Here is a 12807-nt window from a genome sequence, read left to right on the forward strand (position 1 = left end):
TATTAATTTATGAAATTTCATCAATTTTTTCATAGACAAAGAATCAATATTTTTGTTATACATCTCACCTTAAATTAAACAATTAAAACCAAGCACTTCCCCTCTCAAAATAATTAAACTTTATTGTATATATTACATTTATATTTCAACAAATTCCTTTAGTAGGGAGGTAATACGATTACAAGATTGGTTTTCGGAGTTATCTCTTTGATATGTTGACAGGCAATTCATTTGTTGTGCCACATCGCACATTTCGGATGTTTTATATACGCAAAATGGGACGGTTGGTGGTACATACAGACATCATGGGTTTTAATATGGATTATAGACACACACAGATATACATAATTGTTATACAGGTACACGAATTTATGCTAAAAATGTAGTTAAATCATTGACTCAAACGGATGTTTCTGTTGGTGTAAGATATCCACGCCACAATTGCTTCGACGTATTAAATTTTGGGTTCTGCAATGGTGAAATTTTAAATTAATAATTATAAAACATAGATTTGGAATGCCAAATAATAACCTAGACTGACTCTTATCTATTTACGTACAGCTTAAATCAGGGAAATATGTAAAGATGCACAATACAGACGTCTAACACGATGCTAATAGAGCTATGAAGGCTTTGATTTTTTGAAAACAGAGTTTGAAGAGTATCAAAAATAGTTGCATTTATTTACATTTTAAAATCTATAAATTTTGAAACTTCAAACTCTGTTTCGCAATCATTATGAACGGATTTGGTGCTATTTATATGAACGTTCAGAGATATAGATTTGGGAGCAGTAGGTGCCACACTCAACACACTCACAACTATTCACAAAATACACTGAGAACGAACGATGCAAAATACCAAAGTAACAAAATGAAAGATAGAGGGATTCAGTTTTTTGTTTTCTTTTTTTGTTTAGCAATTTATTTAATATTTGTTATATTTTTGTATATATATTTTGTATATTTTACTTGTGTTTGTTTTGGTTAAGGTGTGTGTGTTTGGTTTCAAACTTAGTGTTAGGCATAAAATATAATACAAATTGTTTACAGCTTTGTCTTGGCTAGGCTAAATGATACTCCCCTTCTTAAACAACCCGCGCCCCCCAAGATATATCCCATCAGATCACAGTTCAATATAAACCCCACATATAGCTAACCAAGTCAAAGTCAGGGAATGGGAATTGTGTAGTTGGAAAAACATCGGCTTACCGATGGAGATTCTGTTCTGTGGCTTCTTCTCGCTACCCTAGTCTTTGTCTTTGTCTTCGGAATTGACTCTATAAAATTCGTTTCAAAAGTGTATATTTGGAGTGGTTTTTGGTTGTCGTTATTAAATAAGTAATACTTGTATATAACTGGTACCTGAGCCCAAAAAAAAAACTCAAATGCAAACAACCCTCTACTGGCACACCTACAAATCGTCCTCTGGAAAAACTACTACGATATTAGAGATACATATAGTAAATAGAGATTATGATACGGCGGCTGTGAATGACCAACTACAAATACATATAGATGTGTGTGGCTGTGCGTGGGTTCTTTGTGCTTTTGTTCCGCTTGGATTTGGATTTGGATCTGGATCTGGATCCTCCTTAGACGGGCGTTATGTTGGCCGGGCCCGGCACCTGGGAGGAGGAGGATCCTTCAAGCCTGGCCGCTGCCTCCTTGCAATTGCTTATCTGTTGGGGCTGCTGCTGCGGCTGCTGCGGCTGCTGCTGTGCTCCCGCCGGATTCGTCATGGCTTCACTGTACTCATCCGCCTCGTGCATGGGCGAAAGGCGTGGCGAGAGAGTGGCATTCGGGGGCGCACTGTTGAGAGTTGGAGGCATGAGGGGAATGCGAAGACGAGCATGAATGATTTAATATATTTTTAAAAATAATTATATAATTAAAATAATACAAATTAATAAATAAATTAAAATAAAATGTTTATGAATTTGTTTTTAATTGAAAAAGTACAAAATTAAAAATGCTGTTAAGTGAACTATGTATAATTATGATGATTTTGTAATCCACATATGTGGACTTTCAATGATTTTAAAATCTTTTTCTAGAAATATGTTCATTTTTTTTATACATTTTTAAGATCAAGTAGCTCTGGGCCTTTATAATTTAGGAAAATTAGTTATATGAAATAATTATCCTTGGAGTATATCATTTTCTTATTTAATCTTTCTAAGCAAGCGAGCCTTTAATTTTATAATAAAGATAATACCCAATTTGGACTGCAAATTATGACTAGATTATTGAGCATAGGAAAGAAGGGATAAAGAGTTTTATGTACAGAAAAGCATGAAAAGATTCTAGCCCTTCATGAAAAGAATGATGTGTTTCATGTATGAATGCCTGAGGAAGGGGACTCTCTCTATACTCTGAACACACTTACTGGTTGCCATTGATTTGACGAACTTTAACGGTGACCGGAATGATCAGTTGATCCGAGATCCCATTGCCATCCTTGCTGATCTGCTGCCAGACTGTAGACCGATCCTGGGGAATGTTCACTGTGGGTCCATTGTTGCTCCCACTGCTGGGTTTACTTCCCGAAAGGGGAATGTGAATGGTGGTGGGACCCGACTGGTTGGCATTGTAGTTGGGCCCAGTACCAGCTCCCGGGGGATGCTGATGGTGATTGTCCTTCAATGTAAGAATTGGCACATAGTTGCATAGTTTTTGGGACCAAAATTAGCTCGGAAAGAGGGGATAGATATAGCATATCTAAAGGTCTAATGTTGCATAGGTGGAAGAGAGGCGCATAAGCAAAAAGAGCTCGCTAAATTAATGGATGTGTCTCAAAAAAGGTGTTCGATCGAGTGAATGTGTCAAAAAATATGCCAATTAAGGTGAAATTGTGTTATAATTTATGCCAATTATTTGTTGTTTAATTTTTTTATTTGTATTTTTTTTTGTTTCATTTTTTGTTTTGTGTTTTGCAATTTTGAATTTTTGCCTAAGCTTTTTTTACATCAATTTTCGCTACAATTAGGTGTGTTTTTATGTCGCTGGTTAGTTACTTGAACTTTCAACCCGATGACTATAAAATAACATAACAGGTTCCATTTAATACATTTAGGTACTTGTTGTACAGTGTAAACGCTTGACTAATTATGACTTAATCTAGAATTTCATTTACATTTATAAATATCATAGATATATGTATATATATAGGGTAAGAGTAGTTCTTTTTAGAGTAGGTTCGGATAGGTAACACATTTTGGTTTGCACTACGTAAAAACACATAATTTCCATTTGTTTTTTGTTTTTTTTTGTGGGTTTTGGCATTTACAGGTGTTCTAAAAGCTTAAAATCAAAAAATATTTTAAAAAACGTTCATCAAAAATATAAACAAAATGCAAAAAATAGCAGCATGCCATATAGGTTTAAATTAAAATGGGACACAAGGGTAAAAACATTTACAAAATACTGTTAAAGACATGATAAAAAACGTATAGTATATATAACAGAGAATTATGCATATACAGGGTTATAATAGCTATATAGTTGGTAGTTGAAGAAATTTTTTCAAGACCGACAAAATGCAATTAAATCAATACAAAAAAAATCTATGATTAATTGAGTTTATCGGTTTCGGAAGCACCATCGATCTCTAATCGTTGGCTGTGTGCTTTTCCTGCAAACGCAAATGAAATGGGCTTTTCTTTTCTTTGCTATTTGGTGTGTTGGTGGTTGTGTGCTTGTGGGTGGTGCTTGTCTTTATATGTGCTTGGTGTTGGGTGTTGGTGTTTCTATTTCTTGAGCAGACTACTCTGGGCCTCAAACTCCTTCTCATTTGCATTTGAGGTTGAGCAGCTGATGAGCCCAAGGCCAACGGCACTGCCTGCACCGCCAGCACCACCTTCGACCGGTGGCTTGGTCACCACCCGGCCATTACGACCTTTTCCCCAGGGGAAAATTCTCGCCAATAAGCCCACCTCAGCGTCCAGTTTGTGCAGATCATCTGCCGCCGCCCTCTTGGTCATCTCTGGCATTATGTCGTCCAGGATCTTAAGCTCGCGACGCGTAAACACCAGATCCAAGGCCTTGCGTATGCCAATCATCACCACCAACATCAGCGGAAACAGGATGGAGGTCTGCGAGAAGGACTTGATCAGCCAGAGAATAATGAGACAGGCCAGCTGAATGATGGTGAACAAGTGAACGCGCTTAATGGGGACCTGAAAGGAAATTAAAGAAATTAAAAGTTATAATAATCAGGAACTTTAAAAGACTAAAGAAGAAGCCTTAAAGTCCCCCCCCACTCACCTGTCGCAGGAACATATAATCCGGTTGGTACTTGGCCGGCATGAACATGATCAGTATGCGATCGAAGAACTGTAGACCCTTGAGCGAGGCCACTCCCATGTACAGAAAGACACCGAACAGGACCGGCATGGGTATGTGGCCGAGCAGCGGGGTCAACAGCACAGAAACTCCGATGGTCAGGAAGATCAGGATGTGGGTTACCCGCTGCTCGCGCACACCCAGGAACTGTGGCTTCTCACCAGGGGCCGAGCACTCAGATTCAAGCTTCAGTGAGTTCACGTGATTGATGCTCAAGACGGTGGCAGCCACGAACCTTGTGAAGAGAGATTAATTAAGAAATTAATTAAAAAATCATTTAAGATTATTTAGATCTTTTCCAATCGCAACTCACCAAGGCAGACCCATCAAGCTGCAAATGGCAATCAAAATTGAGAGAATAAACAAATCCAAATGGTAGCCGCAGCCCTTCTTCAGCTTGTTCTCCTTGCGATTCACTATAACGGCGGTGATCTGCTGGTCCATAAAGATCAGGATGGTTCCAAGCAGGGCAGGAAATACTGCAATAATGGGCGACCACCAGGGATTCTTCTCAGAGAACGGTGGAATCAGCCAGCCGCGGGTGCTCAGAGTGGGCTTCAGCTCATTGGGAACCTCCAGCTTCTGGGTGGGTACGCCCAGCGAATAGTCAAAGAAGCTCATGGCAAAGATGGCAATCAACACGGAGAAGTCGCTAATGTACTGGCGGACGATCGAGGGGAAGAACAGGGCGTTCTTGAAGTCCTTCAGCAGGGTGGAGATGATAAAGGTGCCCGTGCAAAGAACCACCGACATCAGGAAAACATTCTCGGTGGGTGGCGTTCCGCAATCTCCGCCAACCAGGGTGCCATTGTAAGACTAAATAAGATTAATAAAAATATTTAAAGTATTTGAAATTACAAGAATTTATAGAATATATTGTAATATCTTGTATAATTAATTTACCTCACAATAATCCCAATTATACTTGGCATAATCCACCACACTGGCATTGCTCCCAATTGGCGGTGTACATACACAGTCGTATATCCCCTGATTGACTGGAAAGTTCTTCCCAATAACAACCACATTCTCAATGGCCTTGTAGATGAAAATGAAGGCAATCAGGGTGGCAAAATTCTCCTCGGTGAAGCGGGTTATGTAGCAGACGAGGGCACTGGCATCAATCGCGGTCAGGACGATGCAAATGCCGGCGACCCACATGCCGATCCAGAACCGGAAGGTCATGTATTCCCAGCCCATCTTCAGACAGAACTCGTAGATAATTGACTCAAAGACCAGGACTGGACCGGTGGACCCGAGAATTGTCAGCGGCTGACCCGAAAAGAAGCCATAGCCCATGCCACAGACGAACCCGGAAACCAGAGACTCCATCGCGGCCATGTGCTTGCCGGTGGCCTCCGCCAGGAGACCGCCGAACGTAATGATCGGGGAGAGGCAGGCAAAGTACAGGAAGATCCAGGAGGCAACGCACTGCATGGATAAAGCGTCCTTGTAGTCACTAATGTACCAGGGTATCTTCCGCTTGACGTCATTGATGAGACCGCCAAAGAGACGGCCTGTCCTGGACAAACCGGACTCCTCCCTTAAACGCGCCTCTTCCTCCTCCTCGTCCACCTCCTCCTTGGGCAGCTCTGGTGGTCGCTTTCGCACTTCCTGCGAGGGAATGGCTGCCGGTGGCTCAATACGAATGGTGGGATCCCATTCGCCAGGCGGTAAAACAGTGACAGCATCCAGGAACTCATCCACTCCGGCCAAAAGGTGATCCCGCTTCCGCGCACGGTAGGCCACCTCGTGGAAGATCTCATCGGACATCAGGGTGGCCATGGCCCGGCCAATCTCATGGAAGTTGCTCTGACTGCCTGGAGGGCCCAGCAGGATGAAGATGAATCTGCAAATTAATTTGGGATTCATTTTAGGTAAATAAAATGGCCTAAAAAGAGATCTTGAGCTCACCTGGTGGGCACTGGCACCTCGGTGAGATCGCCCATGACCGCCGCCGAACTTAAGCGAATGAAGCAGGAGAGCGTTCGCTCCAGGAAGTCCACCTCGCCCACTAGGATGTTGCTGGCCTCCGCGCCCGGCGGTATCTTGCGCATAAAGTGGGTGTTGCCCTTGTGCTGCTGCTCGTTTAGCTCGGTGCCGCTTCCCGGCCTGGCCATCGACTGGTTGCTGGGGCTCTTGACCATGTCCTCTGTGATCACCGGCAGGTTTTGTGCAGGTCGTGATTTTTTAGAATTAGATTTTTTCTCTGCATTAGTCGGGAGTTTGCAGGTTTTTTTGGTTTCACGGGGTGCAGGTTTTGGTATCGTATATTATATTTTTTAGGATACGTGCGTTGATAGGTATTACAACAATAATAAGAACAACAACATGTAGTTCAACACGTTACAACGATACAACAAAAAACATACGAAAAAAGAAGTGCAAAAGAGAGATATTGGATTAAATTCGGTTTTGGCTAAAAGATGCTGCAAGAGATTGTTCAAATTCGGTTCAGATACTGAGATAATGAAGCATGCAAAATATATTTTAAATTGGAAAGAAGTTAGTTTGAGAAGTGTGTGTGTGTGTGTGTTAGGTGACAAGCGTGCAGATGTGTGTTTTATTTGGGTTTTTAATTTTTCCTTCAGAACCAATCCCTGCTTTTCGAATTCGAATAATCATTTCAACCTTCATGCAAATTTTGCCACCTTCTTAGGCCCTTTTTTCAAACCAATTCTATTTACAAAACTCCAAACTACCAAACAAATATTCAATATTTATATATCAGGACTATTTAAACGATCAACAGACACGCAAAATCAAACGGTAAACAATAACGAACACGGTCAGTTCTTGAGTTGATTGAATTTCGACTTTGGACTTAGGTTCTTTACCGAGCGCTCTGTTGCTGGGTTTTCCACTGGGCACCGTTAGGAAACGCCCCATGCCGCCGGCAGCGGTGCTCAGGTTTGGATTTCCATTGGTTCCGGGCGGTCCAGGTTCGCTGGCCGTTAGAGAAATCGGCGTGGTGGCCCCCAATGTGTGCTCTTCAACTGGAAAATGTTTTGGGGTATCGATTTTTTCGGTTCTTCATTGGTTTGGAGGTAAGCTTTAAAACAGAGCTGTCCACAGAGAGCTGTACCAGAGGGACGTAAGACTCTCCATCAGGGACCTCTGTGAACAGCTCTGCTGTAGGATATCTAAGTATCTCGAATGAGATCTGCTTCATCTTTCACTAAAGGTTATCGTTTATAAGTACTCCAAGATATCATCCTATAATAACTAGGGGTTTCTTTCTCTTAAATTCAAAATTCCGAAGCCTATCGACCTATTCTTTAATCCTTAAAATATTTTCTGGTGATTATGTTGGTATAAAGGTTTCTAATGAAAATAAAATCATCAGCTGGGAATTAGTTAAAGTTCCAGGTTTAAAATTTGAAGAAGTCGGCACTGTTAATACAATAAATTATAAGTGAAAAGAGCTTTCAAAAAGGAGGAAGTCTTTATAGAAGGAAATACAAGTTCAAATTGAAAATACTTATCAGAAAATAGAGACAGATTTGAAAGCAGTAAGATAGGTTATATTTTAATAATTTAAATTAACTTAAGGCTCTGCAAACAGTAATTTTAACAGAAGAAACTGTTTAGTTAGACAACACATTTAGTTGGGTATTTCAATTTAGAAGGGGACTAACGAGCTTTTTGGGGAGATATATTGGTTCAGGTTATATTTGATTACATAGTGATATAGTAGATAAAAAAGTTAAAGGAGTAGAGTTAAAATAGAAGAATCAGAGACGAGAGACAAGATATAATCATTGATAAACACAGCGTGCTCTTGAAAGGAACGGCAAGGTACAGTAGAAACCATTGATGGGCTATTACTTGGCATTGCTTGAGACTGCGACCGTCCTTGGTGGCTCTGGTGTTGGGGTGAGGCCCCGGCATGGAACCAGGTGGTGACCCCGATGGCCCCTAGGTGCGAAGATGCGACAGCTTTGGATTTTTTTGAGGGAACGAAGAGCGCAAGAGCGAATTTAATCATCGTTTAGCATGGCTCAAAACTGATTTATCAAAAACCCTTTTTTGAAACTAATGAAGATGAGTGATTTATGGATGATTAATGGATGTACAGGGTCTGCTCTCTAAGGGACTAAGTTCTCATTGATTTAAATTTGCATTAGCTGCCTTTTTTTTGGTTCTGGGTGCATTTTTGTTGGGTGCAAGGCAACTGAAAAGGTATACGACATTGGTCTTCAGCTTTACAGAGATCTCTTGGGAGAGATTGGCGTTGGTTTTAGTTTTGGTTTCTAGTTCTAAGGCTATACCTGTGGGAACAGCGAGATAACAACCACGCTGATCCTTACTCGACACGTAGAGGGATGGTGTCTGGTGGTGACCTCCAGTGGCATCCAGGCCAGCCGACGAGCCATGCAGTGAGTGCAGTGGACTGCTCTTGCCCAGGTCTGAGTTATTAGTATTAGTTCGGATCGGATGAGAGTTTTAGACACTTTTGACACTGACAATGATCCTAAATGAGCTGATCTGATCTGATCTGAGCTGAGTGATGTGGCGGCAGTAGACTCTCAGATGATTCACAGACTCACACCAAACGAACGAGATGAGCTTAGAGTAACCTAACTTTTGTTAGAGTAACCTAACTGTCTCATACTCACTTTTCGACGACGACTGGTTGCGCATATCGGCCAAGGATCTGATGATCGGCAGTCGCGTCTTCTTGGCATACTCGTGCTGGTGGCGATGGCGTCGCAGGAGGGCATCCTTCACCTTGTCCTTGACGCCTGGTGGGAGGGTTCCCGCACTGACCATCTGGTCGCAGACCAAATCGGCCATTACCTCCAGGTTGTCGGCCTCCATGTCCAGCATAACGCTTCCATTGACCAGCAGGCGGCGCAGCTCGAACAGCGAGTGCAGCGATAGAGTGGCCACGTGTGGCTTTGACCACCGATTGCCGCCCTCCTCAACATCCTCTTCGAACTTGATCCAACGCGCTGTTTCCTTCCACTCGATCTCATCGCCTTCCTTGACCAGCATCCCCATTTCGGAGAACAGGGGATGCGAGACATGTGTGCCGTCGTTGACATCTTCGCCGAGTATGAACTGTACTCGTTGGGCTGGAGGAGTCACTGTAAAACGAGGGATTTCGAGTTAGGGAAATATAATAATTAATAATATTATTCCAAAAGGATTCTGGGATGCCATGGAAATTGCTGGGTATTTAAAATTATATAAATAAAGCTTATAAATTGCAAAAATATAATAAAAAGCTAAAAAAGGTTGGAAATTTTGAACATTAAACAAAATCTATAACTTTACTTGTCGCAAAAAAAGGAACTTGGGTAAAATAAGTACACATTTGTTTAAAAAATATAAGTTAAAAGGTTTGGTTTTACACAGTGGTTTTCCCTCAGTGTTTAGACCTTCATTAGCTTAATCATCATTTATGAGCGGGTCCCGCCAGCAACATCTTCCTGTTATTGCCACCCCCGTTCATAACAATCATCTGTATCCTTGGACTCTGGCGAATGCGTGCTAAAGTTAATTGGCGTAATAATTTGGCCCTGATCTGTGCTGGGAATTTGCTACTGACCATTGACCGCCACCATATGTCCTGCTTAGACCTCTCCGAGTGTGGCATTGCGTGACGTTCTAGTACTACCGAAGGATGTTTAGTGAATGCATACACACACATATAGTTATGTGAGCTAAAGCGTTTCAAATGTGTGAAATTGTCTTCACAATGTTTGGCCAAGTGAGGTGATAAATTTTCATTTACAATGTGGATGTTGACTTAGGCTTTAGCTTACGTTTTATAATGAATAAAAATTGATGGAGATAACATTAATTACGGTAGGTTTAAGCTTGAAGATGGATTGGTATGGAGTTAAGTAAGGTGAGTTAACACGTGTGAAAAGCATTACCAAGGCTAAGTAATGTTACTTATAAATTAAATCGAAATAATAACTAAAAACAAGTGGATAGGTTAGTTATGAAGTGCTATATATGTAAATAGGTGTTGGGAAAGGTTGGATAAGCAGAGGTACATATGAAAAGCAGTTAAGCAGGCTTTAAGTAATGCAGTTTACTTAGAAATTATATAGGGTTAGTAGAGGTAAATAAATATTAAAAATAAATGGGTTACATGTGAGTTGTGTGTGGATTGTTTGCAGTAAAAATGACATAAGCCAGTATAAATTAAGGCAAGCAATATTAGCTGCTTGTCCCTTAAAATTAGCTCAAAGGATAATTGCATCATTCCGATTCAATGTCACCCATTAGGCCTGCTTTCCCTCATTACAATCAGAACTTCTTGACGGCAAACTGTAAGCCAATCAGCTGTCATTTTCATTATCCTCCCGAGTGAGTGAAGACTGTAATTTGTGAAAGTTTCCCCCTGCCATTAAGTCTCGGCTCGGCCGAAACTGACTGGCCACATTTACTGACATTTCATTCTGGCCAGAACAGCAGCCGCCATCATTACACACACTTTTGGGGGGGGCAGTAGGGTAGGGTAGAGGGACACCTGGACCCACCTGGTCGCTCCACTTCCTGTTGCTTCTCGCTGGTGTTGTCCTTGCCGGCACCACCGCCCACACTTCCGGATCCGCCGATGGAGCCACCACCACCTCCTCCACCACCGCCAGGACCACTGTGGTGGTGCTTACGCCGGCGCTGCGAGTGGCGACGTCCTCCTGGCACATGGACACCCACGTAAACGGTATGTGCCCGATGTCCTGCAGGAAAAATGGGGAGAAAGTCAGAGGGACACAGAGGCGGAGAGAGAGGGGGCCAAATTGAGTGCTACGTTGTTTATTAATTGCAATTGAGTTACATAATTTCGTTACCTAAAAGTGTTTTCTTTTCTTCTTGATTTTTTCTATTTAAGGATGTTCCTGGAAGCTTAAGTAATTCTTTCAAGAGTTTTCTTAAAGAAAGCTTTTTAAAAATATTTAAAAATGTACTCTAGCTTGGCAGTTTATTTTTGTATAATAATTCTGTAATAATTCATATAAAAGTGGAGCTTTGTTGTCTAAAACTAGATTTGCTCTATATTTCTTTGACATTTACCCTTCCTTGTCTAAAATTACAATTTACTAGCTTTACCCTAAATTGTTAAAATATTAGATTTCTGAAAGGTTTAAGATTTTAACGTCAAGTGGTTTTGTTTATATATTGCGATGTGGTTAAATCATTTTTGTAGCTCATAAACTATAAGTTATTTATACATTTTTTAAGCTCCATATTCTTTACTAGCAGACCCGACCCGCTTTGCTGGGCCCGTACTAATTATAGTTGACCCGGCAAACACTGTTTTGTCATGCATATTATTTGTAGGAAACAATACGGAAACAATGAGCATATTACAGAGTTGTCAGTAAATAAAATATTAAACCTTCAACAGTAATCTTAATATATAAAAATCTCCTGTCACTATGTTTGTTCGCTATAGACTCCTAAACCGCTTCCTCTGCTTGTTCAATAAAATGATACTGGCATCGGGTCGTTACGCGCTCTTCACAATTGCCCATAAAATAAATTTGAAGAAATTTCGGATTATCATCAGGCATCAATAATCAAATTTTGTGGTACATCTGGCCTTGTATTTTGAATGTAGTTTCAAAATTACGTCCATCGGATGCAAGGTCACAAATTTTAGTGGCCCCAAATGACGTCATTTGGAAGCAACTTTTAATTTTGCGTATTTTACGCAAAAATAATTTTGAGTCATTTGAATTTCCAGCAAGAAGGGATAATAAAGGTTCTGGCGGAGCAAGTAGAGGTTGCAAAACGACTTTTCCTGCTGCGCAGCACATACCGGCAGTTTCATTCCGAAATTTAAACGCCTGACAATATTGACATACTTTGTCCATTCCACCGATAGCAATTTTTGAATGCGCAAAGTAGTTAATATCTGGTGCATATTCAAAAGCAAGACGAACGAATGATGTACGAACTAATGAGCGACTGTTCCGCTGCCTTTGTCGTACTTGTGCTCGTACTATACATATCTATGTTTCTATCTCGAGCCGCCCTGATTCTCGTAATATTCTGCTGCAGACGTTCGCTACGCTGCACTATGGGGAATTTTGCCATTTCCGTGGTATTTAGTCATTTTATCAAACTTTAAATATTTGAGTTTTTTTTATGTAAACATATTAAAAATATATGGCTCTATAAAATGTAGTACCAGAAATGTTAATTAACAGTGCACTGTTAAGCCTATCCACTGTTAAAGTCGGCTGTTGTAGCCAAAATGCACGTGATGGAAAATAGCTATTTTTTATTCGGTTACTTTGAAATTGAAAAACTAAAAAGTAGAACCAATTTTTGATTAAAGTTTTGATGGAGGCCAATAGTACTGTTAATTATTATGTGTTGTGTGTACTAATACATTGATCTGTGCGTGTCTTACTGATATATTCCGATTTTTCTAAGTGTTCCTCTAAGGAAATTTTTTTGAAAAAATTTTTCACTTTGAAGAGACATATAAAAAATATAT

The 12807-nt window shown here is 40.7% G+C and overlaps 1 protein-coding gene across 16 annotated transcripts in view; it reads right to left on the minus strand.

The window, feature by feature from the left end:
* Positions 1-202: 202 nt before the first annotated feature.
* The window catches only part of Ndae1 (Na[+]-driven anion exchanger 1), a 38050-nt gene continuing 25445 nt past the window's right edge, over positions 203-12807 (minus strand). For 3 of the 16 annotated variants that reach the window (XM_017164142.3, XM_017164139.3, XM_017164140.3), the window contains exons 3-12: positions 10841-11041; positions 8963-9433; positions 7181-7339; positions 6258-6495; positions 5247-6192; positions 4657-5159; positions 4266-4578; positions 3935-4177; positions 2389-2639; positions 890-1811 (exon numbers count right to left, since the gene is read on the minus strand). In XM_017164142.3, coding sequence (XP_017019631.1) covers positions 1595-1811; positions 2389-2639; positions 3935-4177; positions 4266-4578; positions 4657-5159; positions 5247-6192; positions 6258-6495; positions 7181-7339; positions 8963-9433; positions 10841-11041 — 3542 coding nt within the window. In that variant the 3' untranslated portion in view covers positions 890-1594. Of the gene's footprint in view, positions 469-889; positions 1812-2388; positions 2640-3033; positions 4178-4265; positions 4579-4656; positions 5160-5246; positions 6193-6257; positions 6553-7180; positions 7340-8614; positions 8753-8962; positions 9434-10840; positions 11042-12807 lie in introns of those variants that run through there. The other 13 variants (XM_070287122.1, XM_017164147.3, XM_017164149.3 and 10 more) reach the window with 10 other exon arrangements.

The sequence above is a fragment of the Drosophila kikkawai genome, chromosome 2L (genome assembly GCF_030179895.1).
Source record: "Drosophila kikkawai strain 14028-0561.14 chromosome 2L, DkikHiC1v2, whole genome shotgun sequence".
Lineage (NCBI taxonomy): Eukaryota > Metazoa > Arthropoda > Insecta > Diptera > Drosophilidae > Drosophila > Drosophila kikkawai.